The sequence below is a fragment of the Oreochromis niloticus genome, linkage group LG17, assembly GCF_001858045.2.
Source record: "Oreochromis niloticus isolate F11D_XX linkage group LG17, O_niloticus_UMD_NMBU, whole genome shotgun sequence".
Taxonomy (NCBI): Eukaryota; Metazoa; Chordata; class Actinopteri; order Cichliformes; family Cichlidae; genus Oreochromis; species Oreochromis niloticus.
Genome location: NC_031981.2, coordinates 5,245,577 through 5,273,026, shown reverse-complemented (window position 1 = coordinate 5,273,026; position 27,450 = coordinate 5,245,577). Strand labels below are relative to the sequence as shown.

General features: G+C 39.9%; 1 protein-coding gene across 2 annotated transcripts in view; it reads right to left on the bottom strand.

Annotated features, from left to right (window-relative positions):
• Nucleotides 1-27,450, bottom strand: part of tbc1d22a (TBC1 domain family, member 22a) — a 156,802-nt gene that overhangs the window by 46,701 nt on the left and 82,651 nt on the right. For both annotated transcript variants that reach the window (XM_005451751.3, XM_005451749.4), the window contains exons 10-11: nt 18,463-18,569; nt 864-939 (exon numbers count right to left, since the gene is read on the bottom strand). In XM_005451751.3, the coding sequence (XP_005451808.1) occupies nt 864-939; nt 18,463-18,569 (183 nt within the window). The remainder of the gene's footprint in view (nt 1-863; nt 940-18,462; nt 18,570-27,450) is intronic.

Genomic DNA, 27,450 nt, shown 5'->3' with positions numbered 1-27,450 from the left:
GGGGTGGGCTCATTAAGGGCATGCTGAGTTATTTTTGCTTTCTCTCTTTATTCATTTTACATTTGCGGTGCCTTGCAGAGTGTCAAATCAGTCCAATTACTCCCACTTCCACCTCCCCTCTGCAACAAGCAGATATTTATATGCATACAGTAAAGTCCTACTAGGGTACTTGAAGTTAATGACTTGGTTAATGTTATTAGAGGGGGAATGCAGAAGCCAATATACGCAATAGGCTTAATATATAAAATGTACATAAATATACAAGTTAAGATTTCCCTGGCTGGACTGGAAACAGCTTCTAGATATGAACAATACATTTCCAAAAGCAAAAACAAACAAGAAAAACAGATGAAAACGCACAATAAACAACATTTTTTTCATATTGTCCCTCCATTTTCCCCAAGCAGAAACCTCTGGAGCTGAAAAATGAAACCAACACTTGAATGCAAGAAACTGCAGTCCCTCCAGTGGCCCCTCGAGACTGGGTCCTAATGTTAAAAGGCTGGTCTCGAGCTTGAAAACAGTATGTTTACAGCTCGGTACCAGAATAAAGATGGCTTACTGTGAGGTCCAGATGGTCCCATAAGTTTGTGCTTTGGTGTTGGTGAATTAAATTCTCATAATGTATATGTTCTTTGTTTTTTAGCACTAATTAGCAGGTGTTTATGTTTATGTTTATTTTAAAAAAGGGGGTAATAAGTGGGTAATATAGGAAGCAATGGAATGGAAAAGAACTTAAACAATCAGAAAAGCAAGAACAGGTAAGTAGAAATTAAATCGGAGCAGAAGAGCAGTGAACAGAAAGTACTTTATGGATGGGTGAATGAATGAATGGACGGATGGAAGCGAGGCAGATGACTCACCATCAATCCTGCTGACCAGCTCCTCTAGGGCCTTGACTTTTTTCTGGATGCCTGGCTGAGCAAATGTATAGTTGTCCTGAGTAGAAGAAAAAGCACACAGTCAAAATGGCCCAAGGCTCATAAAGCAACAGTAAAAGTACCTTTAAATAGTTGGTCTTTAATATGTTTGTTGGTACTTTATGCATTTCGCTTACTCCCCAAGAAAATGAACGCAAGAACAAAACAGCCTTCAAACACTATGTATAAATCATCACAAGCAACCGGGAAAAAGGAGTGCGAAGGTCAGACTGGCAAGTGGATAAAAGTCCTGTGAACCTGAAGTGACTAGATAACAACAAAGTACAGGGAAAAGGGAATAAAAGCACAAGCTAAGGAGATCAAGCAGATATTTTATTACAGGAATATTTGTCATATTTCTCTGTAATTTGCTCGACAAGCCGTGAAATTGATCCCTCATTGAGAAAACTAATGCGGTTTGATTCACATTGATGTTTCGCAGCTATTTGGCCCGAGCGTCTGTGTATCACAGCGCACAGTTAAAGGGTCTGAAATTTTCCGTTTAGTCTTTCAGAATATATTTTTTTAGAACGTGCTGCAGCTATTAGAAATTTTGAGTGTTTGCCAGAGCCTATTTCACACCTCACACAAAGCCTGAGTCATTTTTAAACTGTAAATAAAGAAACGGGCAACCTAACTAATATTGCCATAACAAAACAGTTGCGGCTCCAACCTTGCAGGCAAAGTAAAGGGCTGATTACGAATGAGGTTCTTAGAGAGGGAGATCAGGCTTGAATGGGTCAAATTTGTTGTGCAGGTACTTATCACCATGTCAGGTATTATATCCTTTAAAGATTTCCTGTGCCACATCTCAACTGAATAAATCCAGCTTTAAAATTCAATGATAGAAGAGATGGTTTTATAAAGCTGCAAGTAAAACCAAAACTCAAGAGATCCATAATAAGCCTGCAAAGCTCTAAATGGACTTTCAAGTATTAGCTTACTGTCATGTGCTCAAAAAAAGGCTACATAATAAGAAGTGATTATTTTACTGTTTCCATTGACATTCTGACTCATAATATTGATCTTATTTTATTAATTTTGGCTAATGGTCAAAAGCTATTATGTGGGCCTTTTTATAAGGAAATTAAGAGAATTTGGAAATGCTTCTTCAAGTAGCTAGCTCTTAATGTGACAAAAACAACAGAGTTATTGTTTGATTCACATTCATGTTACATTTATATTCATTACATGTTCCTTTGCAGTCAATCAGCTCTAGCAAAGAACAGGCACTGAGGAGAGTTCATTTTACATATAGGTGTAGTATAACCTGGTAGCTACTAAAAGGTAGCTGCGCTATATAGTTTAAAAGGTGTAGCCTAATCATGCTAGCTAGTAAAAAGTAGCCTCAGTATGCAGTTGGAGGTGTAACACAACCATGCTAGATACAGTGATAAAAAGTAGTTGCATATATAGGTTTGGAAATGCAGCATAACCATGCAGGTTAATATAAAGTAGTATTACTATATAAATTTAAAAATGTAACATAATCATGCTAGCTAGCAAAGGTAGCCTCAATGTGTAATGTTGCAGAGAGGCCAACTTAGGCGGAGAAAAATTACTTTTGTAAAACTTTTTGGGTTATTGAATAAAGTAGCCAAGTGTTTAAAAAATAAAAATAAAGAAATACATGCTGCCTTTAAACATAAGCCATATTTGCCCATCAAACATTCTCTTTACAAGATAGAGCAAGTCACTAGTTGGTTGCTGATAGATTAAATGAGTGTGTGTATATATTATGACTTTTATTGTAAAGTTGAATAAAATGACAACAGAGGGCAGTGTGAGTTGAACTTGCAGAATACAATCCATGTGTGAAACAGCACATAAGCATTTTGCGCGTGTGTGCGTGTACGTCCAAACACACACAAAATGAGGATTACGTTTCCTTGAGGGGTCATTTCAGTGTGGTCTGAGAACAGCTGATGTGGCAAACCATCCCACAGACAGAGAGAGGGAGAGAGAAAATGAGATGGAGAAAGGGGGATAAAGGTGGGCAAGAGAAGTCATTTAGCAATAAACAGCTTCAGTTGTCCTTCAGGCACAGCAGAACTGAGGCACTCGTGTCCTCCTGAGTCCATCAGTGGCTGGCAGAGTAAAAACTGCATTCCTTCCTCCTACAGTTATTTTTTTTATCCCTTAGTCGCCATCCTTCCACCCTTCCACCACTTTATAGTCCCCAAATGCAACTTTTACTATTCTTAGCATACCTCTACACAAATGTTTTTAGTCCACTGCTTTATTCCTTAGCTGTAAAAAACATTAAAGATATGCTCCCATATTTCTCAAAACCCAAGCTCCCAGTTCACCAGAGCCCAACTTATACTGACACCAATATTTAGTGATTAAAAAAATAAATAAAAAATCCTATTTTTCCTTTCAGATGCATAAAGAATAAAAAGATTTACCTAACTTTTGCTATGCATAGTTATTTATGAGCCTTACTGAGTTCAAATGCAACAATGTTACATTTCATTAAAAAAAATAATCGCGTTTTATTGTCACAACAAGTTGCAGATTACTTGTTTAGTCTCGGTTGCGTTTGCAACTGCAGAGTGACCTCTGTAGGACAAACTATGTAAAATCATCACCCGTCTCTTAACTTTGTTAATACGCCATTATTAATGGTCATAGAATATACTGACAAATATCTAATATTGGCCAACTTATCAGCCCCACCGACAAAACAGTCGAGCTCTATAGTTCAGTATTTTGTTGCCTATGGACATGGGTATAGCAACGCATTTCTTTTAATTTGTACTCAACTATGAAACATAGTGGTGTATGCACTTTTGGTCAGAAAATCCAGTTTGCATGTTCTCTTGGCGTCTGCGTGGGCTCTCTACGGGTACTCCAGCTTCCTCCTCCCACAGTCCAAAAACATGCGGTTAGGTTAATTGGCAATTCTAAATTACACGCAGGTGTGAAAGTGAGCGTGAATGGTTGTCTGTATGTACGTGTTAGCCCTGTGACAGACTGGTGACCTCTCCAGGGTGACTCTCACCTTCTGGGATCCACCCCCACGACTCTGAAATGGATAAGCGGAAGAAAATGGATGGATGGATGGATGGATGGATGGATGGAAAGGAAATTCATTCAGTAGTTTTGGAAACAGCTACATTAAAGCACAGCTGCCAGCAGTGTCCCTGATTATCCCTGACATTTAACTGTATTTCTCACAGTTCCGATATCCCGACACTTGATATCATCTCACCTTCCTTCTCTTCCTTCTACACTCTTTCTCTAAAATGTTGTCCAACGTCCTCTATCCTACTTTTCTATTCACTATCTAAACCACCTTTCAACTTCGCTTTACTTTTTCCTCATTTACATTTGTTCATTGCCTCCATTTTCTGTCCTGAGCCTCTCCGGCTCTCTTTTTCTACCACCCCAGTGTTAATGCGGTTACGTGCTAAGCAAGTGTGAGGGCCAGTACAAGTAATTACATTTGCATTATTGAAGCTGCTGGCTTTAATCAACTCCCTGTGCCTTGTCCCCTCTCTTGCTCTCTATTTCTCCCTCTTCTTCTTTGTTTTAAAGTCCTGTGGTCACATGACCATTTCTTTTTTCCAGTGTTGTTTCAACCTCATCTCTTTCTCATTTTCATCTTCCTTTTTAAAAAAAATCTTATGTTTGCTTCACATTTTTTCTTATTTCATGCGTCTGACTGGTTTCACTTTTTTTTGTCGGTCCCAATCTTCGCCTGGCAACTTTTAAAATGATTGCTTGAGCTGAACACTAAATCTGCTTGTGTTAAAGGTATGACTCATTTAAGTGCATCGGGCGCACTCAGGTATTTCTGATTGTTTTCCTTTACATTTTCATGCCTGTGTCCTTTCTTTTTTCTTTTTTTTAAACAATCTTTCCAGAGGTAAATTATTTGTCATACATAAGGCACTTTTCTCTCCGGCTGAACAGACAAACCTGGGGCAACAGGCAATTTTAACTCAATTACTTTTCTTCTATTTTTCTTGTGCAAATGACTTGAATATATTTCCTTTCTCATAAAACATCGAGCGAACTACATTTTTCTTCCCTCCACTTTCTATCACATACTCTTTATGTGTATGTTTGCTAGCTTGCAGTTTTCTTCTAGTTTACTCTCAGTGCTGGAGCACTGCTGCAGTTCTGCCTGACTGCACACAATAGCATAAAAAGGCAGCAGAAAGGATATGTGTTTTCTTATTCTCACTCTTTTAATCTTCCATAGTTTTATCAAAATTGACCTTTGAATGAGGTGTTTTTTTTAATAATGTCAGTTTATCAGTGACCTAAGACCCTTTCCTTAATGTATCCATCCCTCTACTTTGTTTCCTTTGTTCTTTTTTGTTAATCCCTGTTTTTTCTTTAATTTCTTTTGCCAGACTATTATTTTCAAATTTTACCGCCAACTTTTTTTTTTTTTGTTTTGGCTACTCGAATATAGCAAAATTATAATTGTGATTACAATTACTTTAAATTACATTATACTATTACATTTAACTGTGGATTATTTAGAGCTTCAAACAGAAATCCGCTAATCAGAACATCAGTTAAGTAGAAGCTCATCTGGCTCACAATCCATCACAATTCATTGAGTTTTGCAAAAAACAACCAAAAAAACCAATCACACACACACACACACGACCTTGACCTGAGCACAGTTTGTATGAGGACCCATTAGGCGATCATTTTATGAGGAGAAGCGACGTGAACTGTGAACAGATGGAAACACGACAGATGCCTCTGCATGGCATGAGATCGTCGGACCTTCAGCCAAATGAGCTGGAAAACAAATAAATAAGAGGGTAAAAAATGCAGTGGGTTCTTCTTATTGGTTTGTTTGTTTGTTTTTTGAGGGGGGAGGGTCATAAAGCAGACAGAGGTCTTGCCTTACCCAAACAACGCTCACTTAAGAAACCTTCTTTACTTTCAGTTTCTACTTCCTCTTGTCCAGGATTCTCTGGGGGAAAGTAACACCCACTAAAAAGTAAATCAAACTGGCTTCTTAATGTGACACTTGACCTTTAAACTTGGCTGTAGATACACAAAAAAAGACGCTTTTTCTGACATCTTTGTTCGATCTAAGCTAAACAATGGGTGAATTTGAGCTGTACGGGAGGAAAAAAAGCGCACCGGTTTAAAGAACCGGGATGCACTAGATTGATAGCACAATGCAAAAAGTTGAATGTCATTTTTAAAAACAAACGCAGGGCAATAATGGTTTTATCTCGATTATCCCGTTTTCATAAGCGATGGAAGCTGAAATCATAATTGAAAATACAACTCGATTAATCGCCCACCACTACTAGAAGTCATTTCCTCTCCCGCCTTATGTTCTCCATTTCGCCGTCTATTTTCATCACTTTGGTGGTGTTAATGAGGCTAGACTTGACTAAGTGTTCTGAATAAGCTATTATGTCTCCTCTGCTTTGCTTGTTCCCTGGTGTTTCATTTTGTTCCATGCTGTTCTGCATTTTACTTTGTGACTAATTGTACTGGAGTCAGATCTTTCTTTTTTTCCCTCAAACATATCTGTGATGAGAATAAGATACTTTTTTACAATATGCTCACGCTTTCTTCTCTTTTTCAGCATTTTGCCCTCTTTCACTTCTTCTCCTCCTTTCCTATAGCTTGTTGCCTCACCTCCTCCCAGTTTCAATCCCTCTCCAATTCTCGTCTTCACCTAAATCTTTTTTTATATTTTTGTCCCCTTTTCTACTTTCTTTCTTTTTATTCCCATCCTTCTTCCACTCACTTCCTGTCTTTGTCAAATCCAATATGTCAGATGTTTGATCAGCTGAGGCAACACGAGGAAATCAACTCTCACCCTTTTATTATTCATGCATTCTCTTCCTCCCTCACCATCTGTCCATTCACCACATCTGACCCAGCAACTTAGTGGAACTGCTCCGGTCGGCCCCTCATAAACGGACAGACGCGCGTCACGCAAACATAAAGTGTCTTGTTTTTCTCTTTCTCGGGTGTCAACAGCCTTCCGTTCTCTCCTCTTTTGTTCACTGTGTTGCTCGCTCTCAGTCAGCCGAATCAATAGCTCCTCTTCACCTCACAGTCCATTCTATTAGACTCAACAATGGCTCCATGCTGGACTAAGATTGCCTCCTTTTGTGGCACCGGATGTCTATCAGCAAGTTGGACAGAACCAACGTTGCAAGGGTGAGGAGGAGGAGGAGGAGGAAAAGAGAGAGATGACAGGTCAAGATAAAGAGTAGAAAATAATGGACACAATGTCGCAGAGAAGACTGAAGGACAAGCCAATGATCTATCATTCTGGTACAAGAACGAGAGAGGAGAGAGAGAGAGAAATGATGATTGCAGTAAGGTGGAGACCGCAGCTGTTCAAAGTTACAGGAGGACTGTGCTGATTTTATTCTGCTGATTTTTTACGCTGTTTTCAACATCTTGGCCTTGATTATGAGAGCGGTAAGCTCAGACGTGTACTGGCAGCGCAACAAGGAAGGTCATCTAAAAATCTGCGGTGCAGCAGTGCAGTTCAATAAAGACATTAATGTTCTTTTTTTTATTCTGAGAATTTCCTGCGATGAGGTAGTCAGCATCAAATGCTCATTAACCACATTACTGTGCTAGTCACAGAGCCATCGTGCAGCACCTGCACATCACTAAAAAAAAAAAACACCCAAAAGACACACCATGCTAAAAGAGCAGTGACTACTTTGATGGCTCAGAGTGTGAGTCAGATTGTCTTCAAACTGAGAGACTACGTGTTTTGAGTCAACTTTTTGATCTAGGATATGAGATGGGACCTCAATCTTAAGGAGGGCTATGATTGCATCAAGCCCTCTACGTCCACTTCAAGGTTTTTGGATTAGAGCAGTGGCCCACTTATATTAATGTTTGTCACCTTAAGGCATATACATAAACATTGGCAATCAGAATTAATGACACACCCTTTCACACACTACAATAGCATACAGTCATTTATAATGAGCCTCTCTCTAAAAGTAGATGCAGAAATACTTTGTCAAAAAAAGCCGAAGTGTGACTATTAGAAGAGAGTATCAACAAGGTTAAGGAGCTATGGCTGAGGTAGAGGTTTGGTGAGGCTATCTGCAGAAGTGTGTTTTAAATTAAACCTTAAACTGCAAACATTCACCGTTTCTGGCTTCTTAGATTTGCTAGAAGCTAGCAAATCTTGCTAGCATTTGCTCATTAGCACTAAAGGAGCTGTGACTAATAGCGGTGGTGTCGTGTTAATGGAGAACTTGTCATATATGACCATTTTTTACACAAATGAGATGGTTATGAATGCCTATAGAGAAGGATTTATTATCTGGGAAGCATAGATTTTCATACTAAGCTTTGCTGTGCCAATCCATTCAGGATTTGTTTTAGACCTGCTGGCGTTGCTGCAAGAAAAGTCATGAAAATTTCAGTAAAAACCAAATGTGAACCCAGGCTCACAGTAAAGAGGAAGTCTGGGATTCCTCCTCCCAGCATCATGGATATTTATACTAAAATGAATGGCGGTCCACCAAACAGTTTAAGATGTTTTAGACTGGACTGAGATCCATCTTTAATGTCATACTTCATGCTGGCTCTGAACATTTTCTCTGATTTTTTATTCGTCTGAATTTAGTCTTTGATCAAAAAGTTTTGGATAATTGCCAGCTGCCAATTTTAAACTTCTCGCAGAAGTTCCTTCTTTTTAGTCAATACTTAGAGTTTGAGAAGTCTGGATGTCTAATGACTAAAGGAAAATATCAATTTATACAGTTCTGAAATTAAAGTATACAGAGATATATAGACAGAACCCCCCACCCACCCCACCCAAAAAGACAGGTTATATAAAAACAACATTTCATCTTTTTTGTTTTATATTATGTTAGTCTGAAGTACAAATCTGCTTTTTATACATCTTATAAACTGGTATCTGGCAACAGACAAAGAAATAAGAGAGACAATTAAAAACCTTGTGAACTTAAATGGCCAGCATCTACATATGAACCCGTTTCCCTAATTACCTAAAACTATTAACAGAAACCACATTTCTCACTTATGTAACTTCTAAGAAATAAGGTAATTGAAGAAAGTAGACCGTAACCTGGTCTGTTCACGTCTCTTGCACAATTCAGCTCAACACAGAAGCGAACAATAAGAGCTATTGCAAGATTACTGTAATTAAAATGTTACTTAAAATACCTATACTTGATCCTGGTGATTTAGCTAATTACAGACTCATTCACAGCCTTCCTTTAACACAAAAACCCACAAAAAAGTTGTTGCAAATCACTTATGTGATCGTTTACAGATCAATGGTTTATTTAGAGAGTTTGAGTAAGGATTTAAAGTTTATTGTAGCATAGAGGCAGCACTACTGAAGGTCACTAATGATCTTTTAATGGCTTCAAACAACAAACTGTTCTGTGCTCGTCTGGCTAGACCTCAGAGAAACATTACATACCACTGATTGCAAAGTTTTATTACAGAAACTATCATACATGACTGGGATTAAAGGATATGCACAGTGCTGTGTGTGCTATATTAGAAAGTTATGAATGGTGTTCCACAGGGCTGTGCGCTAGGACCATTTCTATTTATGATATTTAAAAACAAAAAAACAAACAAAAAACAAAACACACCCGATACATTTCCACTGCTATCCAGATGATACCAAGCTGCATTTATCAGTAAAGCTGGCAGGCAAACATCAATGGCCTGACAGGAAGGAATATCCATCTCTGACTCATCCTGTTGGTCACTTAGCACCTGTCTTTGTTTGTAATTTTCTTTCCTCTATTTTTCTTTGCCCACTAACCGGCTGCAGCATATGGCTGCCCCTTCATTGTTCTGCCAGACATCTTTTCCTGTTAAACAGGAGTTCTTCTTCCCTACACTTTCAAAGTTCTAAGTCATATGGTCATAAGTCATATTATTTTGCAATATAATGTGCAAAATAATATGACTGTTGCTGCAAATGATTGCTATATAATCACTTGTATTACTTCAAGTGAGTCTAAAAAAAGGACATTAAATAGAATGCAAAATCATTCCTTTGTTCAACAACTTTGCAAGAGGTTAAGAAGTTAACACTCTTATATAAAAGTAAATGTCAGTTAAGTTAAGTACACTGTCCAGACCACATTACGACCACACAGAGACAAAGAATAACAACTATCTTGTAACAACTGAGCTGAAATACATTTAGCTGTAACTAAACAATTCTTGTAGAAAGTCACTGGATATAGGAATGGTGGGCAAAACCAGGATGTGCTGGATCAGGTCTGATCTGTGGTGGCCTGAACTCGCCACTTACAAGAACTAAAGAGTTCACGGCTAATGTCTTAGCTCCAGATACCACAGGATATGTGGCTTAGAAGTCTTGTAGATTCCAAGGTTCAGCAGGTCAGAGCTGTTTTGGCAGCACACGAAGAACCAGCAGCATATTAGGCAGGGGTGGTTATAAGGTTCTCACTTATCAGTGAACTCTGACACTGCCTCAGTGTAGGAGCTGGCCTTACATGCCCCCTAATATGATCAACACTGCTCGTCTCCCTGCTAACAAGGTTCTCATCCAGCATCCACCATCCTTATTACATAATTTTTTTCCATCCACTCTTTCTGTGTCTGATTTTTCGGTTGCAGTCTGTCTCCTCACCTCTTCTCCTCAGCAGCTGTTACCACCTCCTTTTCCACTGACCCGTCACATAAACAAGTTCAGCTAATTTGATACTACTTAATCTGTCAAAGAATAACAGATGAAGCAGGACAAGAACGTATAACTGAAAATTATTAAAAAAATAAAAGCAGATGAATGTGTTCAATCTAAGTTGTCCTCCAACAGTGGCTACATACACAGGCTCATTAAAAAAGCTTAGGAAACACTCAACACACAAACATCCTGTCAAGCATCACGCACACACAAACGCACCAGCTGGCGGATCACTCCTTGTGTGTGTGTGTGTAGGTGTTGCACTGAGTGACAGCCCAGGTTGACGGTAGGAGACCCTTGGGGAAACCAGAACAGGACATGGCGTCTGGTTTGGTCTGGCTACCGTCTGCTACACGTCATTTCTCGGACCCCTGTTCTCACTCTGGGGAGACCCCATCTTTACTGCGACCGTGGAAACAGATGGTTGCCTTGACAATGAACGAACACATTACGATTGGATCGTACACCAAAGGATGAGTTGGAGGCAGTTCATGCACAGTAGTAAGAGAGGGAGCGTTTGACCGTTTAATATTTTTGTATTTCATACCATTTCATTACTTTTTATTTGGTCATAACTTAACTGCAGAAGCATTCATGGGACCAGGGCTTGACAATATATAGTTTCCTCTGGAAATGATCAACTTCGGCATACAGCACACGGTGTTGTATATAAAATCCTGAAAGTGCTGAAAAAGCTGCCCAATATTATTCCTGCTGAGACTTTTAATAAAACTTTAATAAACTTTAATAAACCCTTCACGACTCCACAAGAAGGAGAAGTTAAATTTAAAGCACCAATGCTGTGCTTGATGGCGGGGGGGGGGAATCTGCATTTCCAAAGTCTGCATCATAGCACAAAGTAGCATGTCCAAGCATGGCACTTTAACCTAAAAGGGGTCAGAGACATTTTCATGCAGGACCTCCATTTGTCAAGACAACCGCTGAAGTATTAACAAGTTCACATCCCAAGGCGAAATTAAATATCTCAAAGTTAGGTCCTGTGCTGGGAAAATACATTTAAGAGCCTGTGCTGCAAAAGGCATATCTGCAGAATTAGCATAAAAGGCAGGTTTTCATCTGCTGGCTTTAAAACTGAGAGCCCTCGGGGGTGTGCTGGCGGAATAATGGACTTTTTAAACTTTTTGACTTCATTTCCCTCGCTGGGCACGGCAGGTAAGACACAGGCTCCCCGGCTGTGCAGGGAAGCCACATACTGTAGCTGCTAGACAGCAAGAGATGCAGGTGGGAGCTGTCCGTGCCGTAAAATGACAAATATTAAATTACTCAGGCTTTGACTGACCGTTTTTATTGCAACATTAATAATATATTATGGCCCAGGATTAAGAAGACATGTTTAAATCAACAATGCAATATTAGCCGAGATGACGGTTTCATTTAGATTCATGGAAACAGGAGATATGGAACCATTTTAACAAGTTAAATTAGTAAAGTTAGCCAGAGGCACTGTCCAATTTAGAACAGTGTAAGACTAATTGGCTGCTAGAGAGAGTGGGGCAACAGGCGGGGCAGTCTAACAGAGTTGTGTGTCAACTAGTGAAATGTAGCTATTTGTAGAACCTATTTTTTTCAAGGAATACATACATTGATTGTAATTCTTACAGAATTGTGATGGTTCATGTATCAACTTAGAGATCCAGGCAGGCTTAAAAACACTTGACTCATATGACTGGAAAATCAAAAAGTAACAAATTTAGGCCCATTTGAACAATTTCTTCTAGGTAAGTAACTCAGTTAATTGTGTCATATTTCGTTCATTATGTCAGAAAAATGCTATCTATGTCTTTTCCTAATTGCTTTTCAGTGGAGATGAACTCAAAGAAAGATGTGAAGGATAATGTCAAAAAACTATTAGATACTTGAGCCTATATATTTAATACCAGAATATATGGAGTATACATGAAAAAATATCACTTTATGATCAAGGTTGGAATATAAAAAGAGAATAAAGTATAAACAACACAACAGCTAAATGAGCATGAGCGCCGTCCACTTGTATTTCCCGTTCCTGCTAAAGAGATGATCCCTCTTTAACTCCTGCCTTTATTAAGCTTTTCAGTGTATCTTAAGTAAAATTAAAGACCATCATAGAAGCTGACAACACAGCAAAGCCTAAATTGAAGACACAAGCAGCACAAACTGAAATAAACTAAAACCTTGACTTAACTTTATTTTAAAAGAGCAAATCATTTATTTATATATATAGCACTTTTCTAATATTACAAAGTGCTTCTGAGAAACACTTCGTGAGAAACAGATTTTAGTAAAGTAGCATAAAAGGTTTAAAACATGAGAGCTCAAAATGTAACATACAGGGAGGTTATAACTTAACTCATATATTAGTGGGGCAGATATATCAGCCGATATGAGCTATTTGCCATATTGGTATGGTATTTATAACAGCTGGTAAATGAAAAGTAGAAACACCTATCAACTATGGTATGAGTGATGTTGATGTTGCATAATCTGTCCACCAGATGGCAACTTCCCTACTGGCAGAAGACCAGAAATACAACCAGCTGATCCAAGTAGAGTCAGGAAAAGAGCAAATGAGGAAAAAAGGACTTGTTGTGAACATAAAACTAAATATATATTTTTTTAATTGGACTGACGCATTATCTTAGTAAGTAAAAGTAACAGGATTTTTAAATCAGATATCGGTATTGGTCTAAAAAATCCGATATCAGTTGGCCCGTAGTTTAAGCTGGAAAACATAGCAGGCTTTTACATGATGTCTGTCAAATTGATGCTTGCTTTTGTGAACCATCAGCCCTTATCTGTGCGATGGTATTAGTTCCTTTCCTTACATTAAAGAGTGGGCCAGCATATCAAAACCATAGGAGACAATAAAAGAGGGACTGGAGAAGCGCGTCGGACTGTGTGCCGTTATATCGTTGAGGCAGTTGTAAATGCACACAAGTACACAAGTGCGCATCCACTTAACAGCACTTAATAGGTCACGCCAAGACTGATAAATATCAATCCTCAATCCTTTAACCATCAAACTGCCATTCACTGTCCAGTAAAGCAGTGTGTGTGTGGTAGTGCACACATCAAGAGCACATGGTCTTAACATGAGCAATGTTCCTTTTAAAATCCCAAGTGGTTAAAGAAGGCATCTGTCGACATTTTTATGATCGAGAACTGTGAAGACTAACAAGAGCGGTCATGTTTCCTCACAAAATAAATTGTCCATCTGATTTTGTAAAACATGAAAATTAGAATAGCCTGGATCTCTCTAACCTATCTTTCATCCCAGCATGCTCTTTAGAGGCGGGGGCTGCACTGCTGCCAATTAAAACTGCAGCTCATTAGAGAAGCCGCTTAAGTGAATTGACAGCCAAAAATACTCTGTTCACTTTTAGGTGAGAGAGAAGCGTGGTGGTGAAGTACTAAAACCAGAACTAATGGCCAATTTACAGTTTTAAAAAAGGACACTTTGAAAAGTATTTCCACTGTACACCAGGTAATTACATAAAATAGCAAGAAAAGCACACCAGCTGTGGTTCATGGATGGATGGAAGAAGACACATTTCTCTCCATGAGATTTCCCAACCATTTAGTGGTTTTCAAACATCCCCATTTAAAAGTTTATTCTGCATTGTTATGCAATTAAACTTTAAACACTTTCCACCAGTTGGTTCAAAACAAGTTGACACCAGTGTGGCACAGGCTCCACACAAAACACTGGATATATAAGGTGCTTAGAAGGCAGCTCGCAAATGTAATTGCACAGACAAACTCTGCGTCCCGCCAACCCTGGACCCCCACCTTCATGGCCGCAGTTAAGTGTAATAGTGTATAGTGGATGTGAGAGGGTCTGAGACGAGGTCAGAGCAAGGATCACCAACTAATTATGGCGTGGAGGCACTCAGCCTCCGTCAGATTGTTTAGAAAGCATTAGGGGGGAAGCATGGGCTTCCCTGGTGCATTGCACATAATTAGTTTGGAGCCAAGGTCACAAACAAACACAAGCGTGGGGACAGCCATACACATACAAAAACATACACAAAGACACACACTCTATTCTTCTCTCTTACTTCCTCTGCTCTGCAGCTCTCTGTCTTTCTCTCTCAGGGGCAACAAGGCCCAGCGTCTATTAATTTCCTGAATGAATAGCCTACCAACTGATAGTTATTTATGGACTTTGTATTTAAATATGCTCCTTAATACGAATTACCTTTGGTATTTGATTAACACTATTTTCAATGCACAGATGTATCTATTAAACAGCATGGATAAACATCTGTTAAGATATTGCAGCCTTTTCTTTTTCTGCCTCACAATGAGCCTCTGGAGGGTGACGGAGCACAGCAGTAAGCATGATCGGCATGCCTAAAGGCAATGAGTCTGTGTTGCCTCATTTGACAGAAATCTATGCGTTTTCTTGTTATTTGTGATAGATCACAAACAAATTCGGCATCACAAAAGACAGTGATGTGTGATTCATAAGCTGCAGTGATAATAATAAATGACTACACAAAAAATACAAAACGAGATGTGCAAAAGAGGCCGTGTCCATAAAGTAGTCCTAAATGGGGGGGGGACGACTATCTCTATAACTGTATTTAAATAGAAAACTGTTTCAAATAAATTTAGAGGTTGTGCTTTTTCTGACTTTGATGTTCAAACATCAGGTAATGAGTCAAATGCCGCACAGAGGCTCACTGTAAGTGCACCTTTTTCAGCCGTCTTGGCAGCACACATCTTTCTGTGTACAAGTGTGATATTAGGTGGCATGAACAATAGTTTAAAAATGACGTGCTGCAGTTAATCTGGATGTATCCAGTTAACCTATTGTCCTTGTTAGTGATACTAAGCATAGTTTGTTTATAAGAATGAGAAGTGTGAAGGTGCATGTTGCCACTGTAGCTACACAGAGATGCCAGAGGAGACGACTAACAGGGCTAAGCAGCCCATAGAGCGGGACGCCTTACTCTGATACTCCAATTAAATATTAAAACCACCAGGAGACTGTGGATAGTAAAACTACATCCCCATCCCCATCCCAATCTCAGGTGGTGACACAGATTAAACACTGGTGTTAAAACCACCGGTACAGCAACAAACTAAAGAAAATGTGTGAGTGTGTGTGTGCTTTGTTTTACAGGTCAAAACAGAGCAGATTAGCAGGCTTATGCACTACCTATGAAAAATATAGTGGCTTCTGATGAGAGGATAGATACTGAAGTGTCTCTTAAACAGCTGTTTGGATATTAAACACATCATGGGGTTGGAATGTTTATTTATTTTTATTCTTATTTTGCTTTCCCCTATTTTTTGCTACATATGTGTACTGTTCCAATGCTGGGTGCTTATATCATATTAAACATGTCTATAATGGCCAATGTTGGGGGCAGCATCTGTAAAGGTAATCCAATCAAGCTCAGGCTTCAGACTGCTCTAAATGCTCAGTTTCAGGCACTTTTTTCTATTCTCGAGAGTGGAAAACACAATATGGTCATCGCCAACACACAGCTCAGAGGGGTAGCCAATCACAAGAAGGGAGAATGGCCTTAAAAGGAAATGAGCCACAGGAAGAGCTGAAACACTGCATAAATAAGGCAAATAAATAGGGCAAGAATATACAAGATTAAAAATAGGGTACTGGAAATAAGCCTAATATTGATTTCACTTTGGTGAAACTTTATTAACAAGATTCAGGGTGTTTTCCTTTACCCTTAAAACACATACAACAAAAAGCATATTGCCCGGTAAATATACTTTAACACTTACTGCAGTGGCAATTCTCCTAAGTGTTACTTTATAGTACAGTCATCATTCCCACTGCTAAGACTTGGCAGATGTTTCTTTTACTTTGCCAGTAAGCAACAATTACAGCTGCCACGGCTAACAGTAACATCTGACTTTGGTATCATTAGCATCTCAAAAGGAGCTAAAATGCAGCTGCTTTAAGATGAAGGGAAGTGGGCTGGCTACTTTTTTTGATAGCACGAATGACTTTTCAAAGAATTTAATCTTACAACACAGCAAGAAATAATAAAACAAATATATATTTCAAAATGGATGCAGAATTTGGGATGCTAAGCAACAATGTTGCTATTGAGGGCAAATGTACCGCCAGCCCAGGCAAGCACATTTAGAATTGACAGATGGCTCAACCATGACCGCTGAGAGCGGGGTCGATTAACAGAGCTCGTGGGCAAGACGGTTTGGGAAGAAATGATGAAACAAAATGAAGTTTGGTGATGTGGACTGTATGCAATTATCTGGCCTCCAGACACTCGGGCACGCTTTAGAATATGCAAGACAATCACATTTCTGAAACCCACACAGAAAGGCTGTATGTAATGCTTACACAAGAAGTCCTGCCAGCTTTGCAACGGAGAGGAATACCAGCCCACCAAAACGCTATAACATTCCACACTGTCTGTACAGCTGATTATCTCAGCTGTTATTTTATGCACGCACACAAAGCGGAAGAAAATCATGCTGAAGAAAGAGTTATGGTGTAAAACTTGCCCTATGTAGTGGAAAGATGCAATTATTTTTCAAATTAATGGTCTATAACCAAGGAAAACAGAGGAAAGGTGCCGTTAGGTGGGATTTATGGTCTGTCCAAACTGCGTGTTGGATGGTCAGATAGTGTTGCAAATCCCCGCTCCATCCACATTGCTCTAATGTCAGGTAGCTACTGGCTGAGTCGTCTATTATGTGCAACCCTCCAAAACCAAAGATTCACATCTACCAAGCTGTATGGAGATTAAAAAGGAGCCAAGCGTTGTCATTGTCTTTGAAGGCTGTTTTGGACTTGTTAATCAAGTGTTGAACCAATGCATAATTAGTGTTATATTTTACTGATGCCATGTCTAGCCACTCCTTCATGAGAGCTGGGTTTTCAGTTCAACTCTCAGCAGGACCATCTGGGAGTGACCAGAAGAAGTAATATAATCAGTCCAGAAGTCATATTAATAAGAAATGAGGCAACAAAACTTTATATCATTAAAAAAATAAAAATGGTAAAAACAGTAGTTAACTGTAATGAACTACTGGCTTATTTTAATATTGTTCATCTTAACTAACATTTTTATTTATAATGTTTACTAATTGGTTAAGAATGAGCTTTTAATACTTCTTTGAACATTATCTGGATGGTTTTTGTGAAGTTTTAATACAACTTACAAAACACAGTGTAGTACATCTACAAACAGCTTTTATAAGTTATAAAGTTATTTATACAACCACTAAAGAACATATGTGGGCAGGTGGAAGTTGAGGTGCTGTAAATCACATGTCCTCCATCACTTACTGTTTAAGTTCTACTTGATATTAATGTTGCTTTCAGCCATAACTCATAAGTACATGCAATCAAGAATGAATTACCTTTCATTAAACAAAGTTATGATGAAAATAAACATATGTTTTGACATTACTTTTGATTAGTGAACATTATTAAAGATAATTTCATTGTTTTGATTCATTAACACTAAGTATACAAATTAACTATCAATTTATCACTTATCAATGTAGCTGTTGGTAAAAAAAAAAAAAAGACTTTTCACCACAATTTGAGCTCTTTTTGTGCGTTGACAAATTTCTGATTACAAGATATGAAACTGTGGAAGACGAGTGGTCTTACATGTTAAACAACAGGTTAAACCACAGGTAGCTAGCTAGCAAAAGCTAGCCAGCTGACAGATATCAGGCTGATGTCTTGTCAAGCGATTAATATGTGAACACCCTTTCAGTTCCTCCATCTCAACTTAGAGTGATGACTAAAGAGGATCAGTAATATGGTAAAGCATCTGTTACTGGACGTTCATGTAGTGGCTTTAAAACCTATCATTGAAAATGTTGTGAGGCAACCTGCACAGTCTGAACACACAAGCTTACCTGGATCCCGTCCAGCAGTTTGCTCATGCACCAGAAGCTGTCAGCCTCAATATTCCTCAGAGCCTCTTCCTGGAGACTGGACACGTCAAAGTTTTCCACTTCCTCCTCTGGAGAAGACAAAATGAGAACGACGACAGAGCGTAAAGAATTTGCTGCTTATGGGAAAGAGACTGACAGATAAAAAGACAGTGAGACGGGCCAAAGAAAAAGAAGGGAAGTTTAAAAAAAGACAACAGAAGAAAACGGGAGAATTCAGAGGAGAGATATGGCGAGCAATGCCAGGTTCCCAGCACAGCAGGGGCTCTGCCATAAGCCTGTCAACATAAACCCTGACAGGGGAACAATACAGCCATAGGTGCATGGGGAGGACTAATTCAATGGGGAGAGTAGGAGAAGGGAAGAGGTAAGTGGGTGGGTTACGAAAGATGTAAGGAAATGAACGAAGACGCTGACAAATTGGAGCAAAGGTATAAAAGGGGGATGAAGCAGTGAAGACGGTGTGGAAGGATGTAGGAAGACACTAAAAAGAGGCCTATTAGAGCAGCCTAATGATTATCATCTTTGAACAGCGGTTCAACCTTTCCCGTGGCTTCTTTGAACATTTCGAAAATATTACAGAGTTTGTGCACAAAGGACAATTTGTGCTTTTCATGTTGCAGACAGCATGAATGTATTTAACATATTTTTTCCAGAAAAAATACCCCAAAATTATGCAACTGAAGTTTTACTAGTCAAATTCATGCCAGTAACTTTGAAAGGTCTTCCCCTTTCAAATGCAATCTTTTCTCTTAGCTGTACGTCTATCCTAAATGTATCACTTTTAAACAGTTCAGTATTTGTTGATGAATTCAGGGTTTTCACATGACCTTTGATGTAAACTCCTACTGCAATGAGTTCAAAGGCAGCTGTGAAAAGCAAGGTGAAGGAGGTCAGTCGAGCTGAAAGACAAACAGTCTGCACATAAGTAAAGCAGAATTATGTTTGGGGATATATTTTTAAACACACTGCAGGGCTGAACAAAAGAAACAATTCCTAAGCTGCGAGCACGCCTAGTCCCCAGTCATCTCCAGTGGGTGACTTCAACGATGGGTGTCATCAGATGTCATTAACGGCAGTAGTGTGTGACGGACTGCAGGGGCTCTGACGGGCTTCTGACAAGCCACTGACAGCCAGTGGAGAGGAGATGGGACGAGACTGATTAACAATGATCTACAGAGAGAAAGGAATGAGCGAGAGAGGGAGACAGAGAGAGAGGGAGAGAGAGAGAGAAAAAGAGCAAAGGCAAAGAGAGAGAGAGTGTGTGTGTGTGGTCATATAACCAAAACACTGGTCTATGTATTTGTGTGAGCTCCTATTAAACACTCAAATACACATACACGCAGGTCCTGCCAGCTCTGCCTGGTATCCTTGGCAACCTCAGTGGAATGTTGTCAAGGTTGTAATGAGCATGCTCCGTCTGACAGACAGACAGACAGACGGACAGGGAGCTGGCTTTGGGCCAGGGCTACAAAGCTGCTAACAACTAGGCTGCATGCTCGTGTGTGTGTGTGTGTGCTGTCTCATTTGTCTTGTCTGCTTAAAGTCAGGTAAGGATGGACAGAATGTAGAGCGAGAGGCTATGCTTCCTTCATTTCAGTGAGGTCTTTCATCCCATTACATCAGGACATGTCAACGTGTCCAGTAGCACAGAAATCTAATTTTGTTCACACGGCTACCAGATCTTTAATACCAGATATGAAAGTGGTCAGAGGCTTTTTTTTCTGATTAGACGACAGTACAGTTTATTTTACCCCAATACTTATAATGCAAAAAAAAAAAGAAAGAAAGAAAGAAAAGAGAGAGGAGACGTACTACAGCCAGAGGGCAGACATAGCAGTCATTATTTGTGCAAACATACAGAGATATAATCTCATAAAATCCAATTTTCAGCAGGGGATCAGAAAAAAAAGAAAGAAAGACAGAAAGTAAATCAGCAATGAGAAGTGTAAACATATCGAGAGAGGAAGAGGTCACCCACTGAGGAAATGTTACCACTCAGAGACAGCTGATGGGATGAGAACTCAACATTTTTCCTCAGCTTAAATTGAGGCCACGGCAGAAGTCAACTACAATCAACCGGATCTAAACACAGTGTTTGAGCAGCTGTTATAACAGAGCAAAAGTACACAATTTTACATTTCATACCTCGTCTACAGCGATGCAAGAAACAATAACTTTAACACAAACTCTGTAAAGAGGGAACACTGCACAGGCAGATGTTACTTACTGCTGGGTAATATGGCTAAGTGCCACTAATCCTACAGTAAGTAATTTAAACAAATACATCAGAAACTTCACCTTTTTTGTGATATTTGGTTTTAAATTCCATGGAAAGAAAAGCAGCCAACCCAAATGAACCAAACCTGATGAAGGGGAGCCACAGAGGTGAGGATAATATATGCTGGTAGATCATCAGGGAGCGCTGTTTGTAGACTAGTTTAATTTTATCAACGGAAATTATTCATGCATTGGCACTGCTTTTCAGCAGCAACAGATGGAACACCAACAATTAAAAAAAGTTTGCCAGTCATTTAGTAACCACTGTTTTTTTGTCAAAGACACACATCTGTAACCAGATGACGCACAACACGACACAACTACAACTGCTGCTTTGAACGGCACTTTCCAGGTTAATTATTCAAGAAACTGAATTCTGAAGAAGATAGACTCTTAAATTAGGTAACAAAGCAACCGAGACAAAGGCAAACAGACGAGACAAACACCCAGCGATAAGACTAAGGTGATATATCCCCTCATATTTCCAACATCAAACATTATGTGTCACATTTGTTATGACCCTCAGAATTCTCAGTGCAGGCCTGTTATGTAAAAACTACACAACTGGGAAAAGCATTATGCTGGTTTTGTGCAGCTGGGACAGCACGGTGAGTGATCTCAGAACAGTGAAAATGTGCAATCTTTGTGTAAAAATGGCTGACGATGTTACAGCACAGGCATCTCCTTGGGCTGCAGCAGTTCTGAGCAGCGACGATATTAAACCTGTAGCTGAAAAGATTAATTTTGAACAGGCTCACAGGTACTTGCATGGTGCCGCTGCTGATTATAACAAGCTGATGAAAGTGCCACTGCTTTAGTATTCTGAGAGACCCTGAGTATCCCAAAGCCTCAAATCAGTCTTTGTCGTGGCTAAGGTCTTTTTGTTCAGTCACAGATCCAAAAGTAGACCTCGACTCTACGAGGGACAGCTTCAGGTAGTGCGGTGGTTGTACTGGAACTGGGCGTAGTTCATCAGAATAGCAAGAACATAGAAAAGTGCAGGCAAAGAGGAAAGAGGAGCAGTGCAGCGGGAGTACACTGAGGACTCAGTGTGGCTCTATCACAGGGCTACACTGCCCCACATGGATGAATGCTTAACAGCAGCCAAACCTCAGGTCATTTAATCAGTTTTATGGTCAGGTAGTCCAGACAGCTCTTTTTGTTCAGCGTTGAAAAGATAAAAGAATCAAAGCTGTGAGCTAAATGTCAGATTATTTAAAAATCTGTAGCTGCCTCACTTGATCTGCCTTCACAGTAGCAGCCGTGTGTTTTGCTAACACTGGAAATACAACACAGATGGGGGAAAAAATGAAGAGGGGGACCATTAGGCCACCTTTAACAGTTAACAGACTGTAACAGTTGACCTGTCATCAAAAGAAGATTTTGCTAATTACTTTCATAGGATCCATGCCTCAGTGGAAATTCCTTCAAGAAACTCTCTTGGTGATTACTTCGGGAGCTTTTCCTTCACACCAAGGACCAGCTGACAATACATGTCTGGGACATGATCCGTGTCTCTGAAGAAATGCTTCACAAATAAGAGCCAGGGGAATTTCTGGAAGTTCAAGCTTCAGTGAACTTCACATCAGTGACTGAGGGTTCTGGCTGCTTTAGTCCTGTGTGAGTCCTGCCTGCACAATAATCTTTTGCCAAATAGTATTCTCAAGTTCTTCAGAGGCAGAGTGTCAGCTGGTAAAAGAGCAGGTCTGACATTCACCTTGGTGGGAGATTAGAACTAGTTTGATACAGCCAACTCGATGAAACACAGTGGCAGTGTGTTAGAGTGAATTGTTAAATGTTTGTCATTTTTATTCTTACCATTTGTACTTTAACTGTGTGTTGAAAGGAATTCTTTTGTTCTCCCCTCCCCAGATTCTCGAGGTTCTGAGTGGGGGGCTGTAGTGTTTTATCACAGGCAACATCCTTGTGAAGGTCTGTTTGATGTGGTAAAACTTCCTGCCCTTTGTATGGCTTCACTGTGTTATCTAGGTGAACCATAGATTGGGTGTGGGGAGGTTACCCTCTTTATGACCTAGGATGTTGTTCCTGCTGTGTGACCCTTTTGGTCAGCAGTTCTCACACACACACACACACACACACACACACACGCACTTACAAAACCACAGGCAAGGTACCCTTTGTGTGTATGTATACATCATATGTTAATGACCCTATGCATATTCAAGTAACCTCAATAAAAGGAGTGCTATGGGGAACCTGGCTGAGAGTCTGACGGAGGTCAAGTGGGTGGAACGACACTTGGCTCCAGGCAGGCCTCCTCATGCATGAGTAACACAAAGAACGTTGCCTACTTGTGTCTTGTTCTTGCTGTGTAGCAAATTGTCCTGAACGTTCCAGCGAATAGGTTTACGCTACGAACCTATCACAGTGTACACAGAGAAAACTGGCATTTTGTGCTCAGACTGGCAGAGCAGCACAGCGCACACAGACTGCAGACTTGGCGGCCCGGCCAAGGAGCCGGCACACAAAACTGCACACGCACAAAACAAACTTACACGACAATAAAAGTGATTACAGAGCAGTAATTGCTCTACAACTGGAGACCATTTTGTGAGGGGATAACACAAGCCACGACGGGGAGTTATTAATCCATAAAGCTGAATTACTACCTTGATGTACAAAGTAACCACCCAATGGTTTTATAATATTAAGAAATTTATGTGAAACTGTATCTTAAAGAGAATCAGTTATGGCAAAAAAGTGTTTTGTGAGGTCAGAGTAACTTCAGTCTCAAAACACATTGACTAATGTCGATGTCAGTAATAACAGCAGAGCTTCTGGGGGAAGGCCTGAGGTGTAGCCAGTAGATAATTGGGCCAGGATTTCCCCTGGTTATCTTCTTCACAGGGATCGCTCACCTGCAGGTAAGCAACTACTTGTGCACCTGTCAGAAGGACTAAAATCAGACTACAAATGGAAACCAGACAGCTTCAGGTGCTAAAAAGTCTCATCTCTACCTACAGATTTTGAATATTCATATGGTAGAAGGCCTACCATTGCTAGCTGCGACCCAAGAAAATGCTGTTTAATCCTTCTTTGGGAAAGTCTGCCACAGCCGGAACGTGGTTTGTCAGTCAGCTGGTAGAGAAGGCACAAGGCTGGAAGTGTTGGCGCTAACTTGCAAGGAATAACCAAACCTTTGTATACTCTCTTAGACGAAAGAGAAACTAATCAAAAATGCAAAATGGGCCCCCAAATATGCTGAAATATGATCACTAATAATCCAGTGTGGGCCACTCAGGTAAAGCCTGGCTTCAGCAGCACATTTTGTACCAATTCCCCTCGAGGCTTTTATGAAATGCCACATTAGCTGACAGCTGACTATCAAAGCCCAATCACTCAGTCTCAGTGAACAGCTGTGTCAAATTTCAAGGAATTCCTTAAAAAGGTGTTATGTACACAAGCACTATCTTTTATGGGTTGACCGTTTGGGATGGACAGTCAACACATAAAAACATAATGTGTCGGGCCCTGGCTGTCAGCGAGGCAGAGACATAATGTTTAAAAGGAATGTGATACTCGGGCATAAAGACACAGTTATGGCCGGACATGTTTCATTTAGTATTCTAAACTGAATGACACCCATCAACCCGAAGCTGGGGTGATGCCCACTCACATAAATCCTCTCACACAGCCTCCTAACCTCTCGTGCATCAGTTACTTTTTTCCTCTACTCTCCCTCCTCCCTAATTCTCTGAACCTCTCGTAGCACAGACGTTTGACACCTCTTCTGTTGCTTTCCTTCCTCTCCGAGCTGTCGCCCGACTCACTCTTTCACCCCCTCCCAACTCTCCACCACTCTTCCTATTGGCCCAACAGCCAGTTTCCTGCCAGGCCTCAGGGCTCATTTCCTGTTTGTCCTGGCGCAGGGGGCAACTTGTCCAGAGAGACCAACTGCTTGGTTGCTGCCAGCTGTGAGCACTTGGCACAGCTTGGCATGCTGAGCTGGGTTACACCTCCAGAGACTGAGTGCAGGCACCTACATACACAAACGCGTGCACACGCGCAAGCACACACGACGTGCTCGCTCGCGCCGGTGCTGCCATCTGCCCTCTACAACTACGGGCCACAAGGTAACGTGATGTAAGATGATAAACGAGCCAGTTTAGCCTGATGTAATCACAAAGACAGTGTGTGCGCCGAGTGAGAAAGCGGCTGCGTGTCCATGTAGACAGCAATTGGCAATAAAAAACAGTCCCGTTTGACAACCTTCTGCTGGTTCAGATTAATTACAAGCAAACTTGAGTTTTGTTCGGCCAAAGAGAGATAAAACCCAATTGGTTTTAATAAGATTTCAACACCCAAAGCTTACAATATCACATAAAGTGCTGCAGTCATTATTTATCATTTACAGCGCTGGTTTGAGGTTAAATCTAATGAACCTAATGGCTTACAATTTGGATGCTGAATCCAAACATGTCACAATCCACTTTTCACCCTCAGAATGACACCCCAGTGACACCGCCGAAAGGCTTCGAGGTAAAAAAAAGAAAAAATAAGAAAGAAAAGCCAAGAGCCACACCTTCGCTTCAAGTTAGACTGACGATCCTTCAAAGTCCCTGTCTGTCTCTGACACCGCACCCCCCAACTGTCACTTTGGCTCTAGCAACAACAACAAAAAAAACCCTGTGATTTCTTCTCTGTGGCACAATTAGTCTGATAACAATGTTGTTAATGAGAAGAGAACATTTTACAAAGGTGCGATTCATACTGCTAGATAATTAAGAAGAGTGTCACCCCGGCAAACCTGATAGTCTCACCTTAGTGAGACTAAACACACATACAGACACGCATACGCACAAAATCACCGGAGATAATAAAATTATGGCAGTGTGTGATGAGAAGATATGAAAACAGACAGCTGGAGGTGAAGGAAGAGTGAACAGGTCGAAGTGGTATGAGCTAGGTAAATAGAGGAGTGATTAATTGAATAAATTAAAAAAAATTATTATTAAAAAAAAATGACCAAACTCTGATTTTCAGGGGGTTTATGAGGCATAGAAACTTATCTGAAGTCAATAAGAAGTCATCCACTGGCTTCATTTTTTTGGGTTCTTAGAAGTTACAATATTTTTTCTTCAAAGTACACTACTAAGCTTTGTGAAAGCGCTGAACTTCAGCCTCACCAATGATAAGATGAATCTACACAATCACTTAACAATGTTCTCATCTTCCCACTATCTGCACTGTAAGCCCTGTGTCCATATATCAACCAGCAGCCCCCAAAGCTCTTGGCAAGATAATCTAAGTCCTTGACATCAAATGGAATACAGCTATTAATACCATATCTGCCTATGTGCGCACACATAATGATCCACTTTGCTGGAGGTAAGATGGTGTCTTGTATGAGAAAGCTTAAAGTGTTTAACGTTGAGCAAGCGTCACATTAACTGTTTCTACTGCTGTCTCTGTACACGCTACAAACCTACAAGCCCTGCCCAATACCAGCACTCTGCCAGCCCTGTGGCGCATTTCTATAGCACAGATGTGTGTGTGAATATGTGATTCAACAGGCGCGCAGCTGGCGACATATTCCACAGTCATGTAACCATGGAAATGCCAGAGAGATGCAACATTGGCTGGGGTGAGGTTTGTGCTTTCCGCCACAGTGTTCTAATTCCACAATAATAGCATACGGTTGGTGGTGGTGGTGTAGGTGGTGGGGTGGTGGTAGTAATGGGGACAGGCAATCAATAGCACAAATCATAGCTGAAGCGACACAATGGTTCCTGGTAGGGCTTACAATCCACACACTCTGCAAGCGTTGTTATATGGCAGGCAATTTTATTAAGAAAGCAAAGAAAGGTTTGCCAAACAACACACATCAATTTGTCTCTTAAATCACTAAGATTTGCATTGTTTTAGTGAGTACTACCAAAATTACTGGTTGGATAATCACTATTGTTGCTGCTTAGAGGTGTAATCAACAAATCTGCACATGAAAAGTCCAATTCAGTTTGTAAAGTCAGCTTCTATTAAAGGAAAAAATATCCCGATCATTTCACAAGGGTGAGTTTTTTTGGAAATATTTATTTTTTTAAACCCTTTGTGTGTGTGTTTTTAAAGGGGTAGTTCATTTACGAGGAAGACACAGCCTAATTAAAGGCAATTTTAAGATGCACAAGACAAATCACCATTTTTTCATTTTTCACCATTTTTTTTTTTTAAATTTCTTACGTGACTCGTTGAAGTGCAATATTACAATCTCTTGTACGTCATGCAGTATAGTTTTAAAAAGAAGGCCTTAAAAAGTTGTCCTGTTTGTTTATTTGTTTATTTATTTATTTATATGTGCACAAAACACATTAATAACATAAAAGGAAATGATGTCTTGTACTAGATTTAGCTATGAGGTCATTTCCATCTGCAGTTTCTGGGCAAAAAACAAAAAAACGGTAAAATACCCTTAAAATCGATCAGCAAAAGCACAAGATAACAGACTACAATATCAAATTGTAAACCTTTAGGATTTACAATTGTTGATATTTCAGACTATGGAAAGTAAAACATACACTGGTTAATCATATTTATGTCCCACCAATCAGAAAAATTAAATGCTGCCCTTCCCTGAGCCACACTGAGCAGTAATTAGAGATGAGAATAATGCAACTAAAGCATTATTATAAATTATTATATTTATACTTTATATTT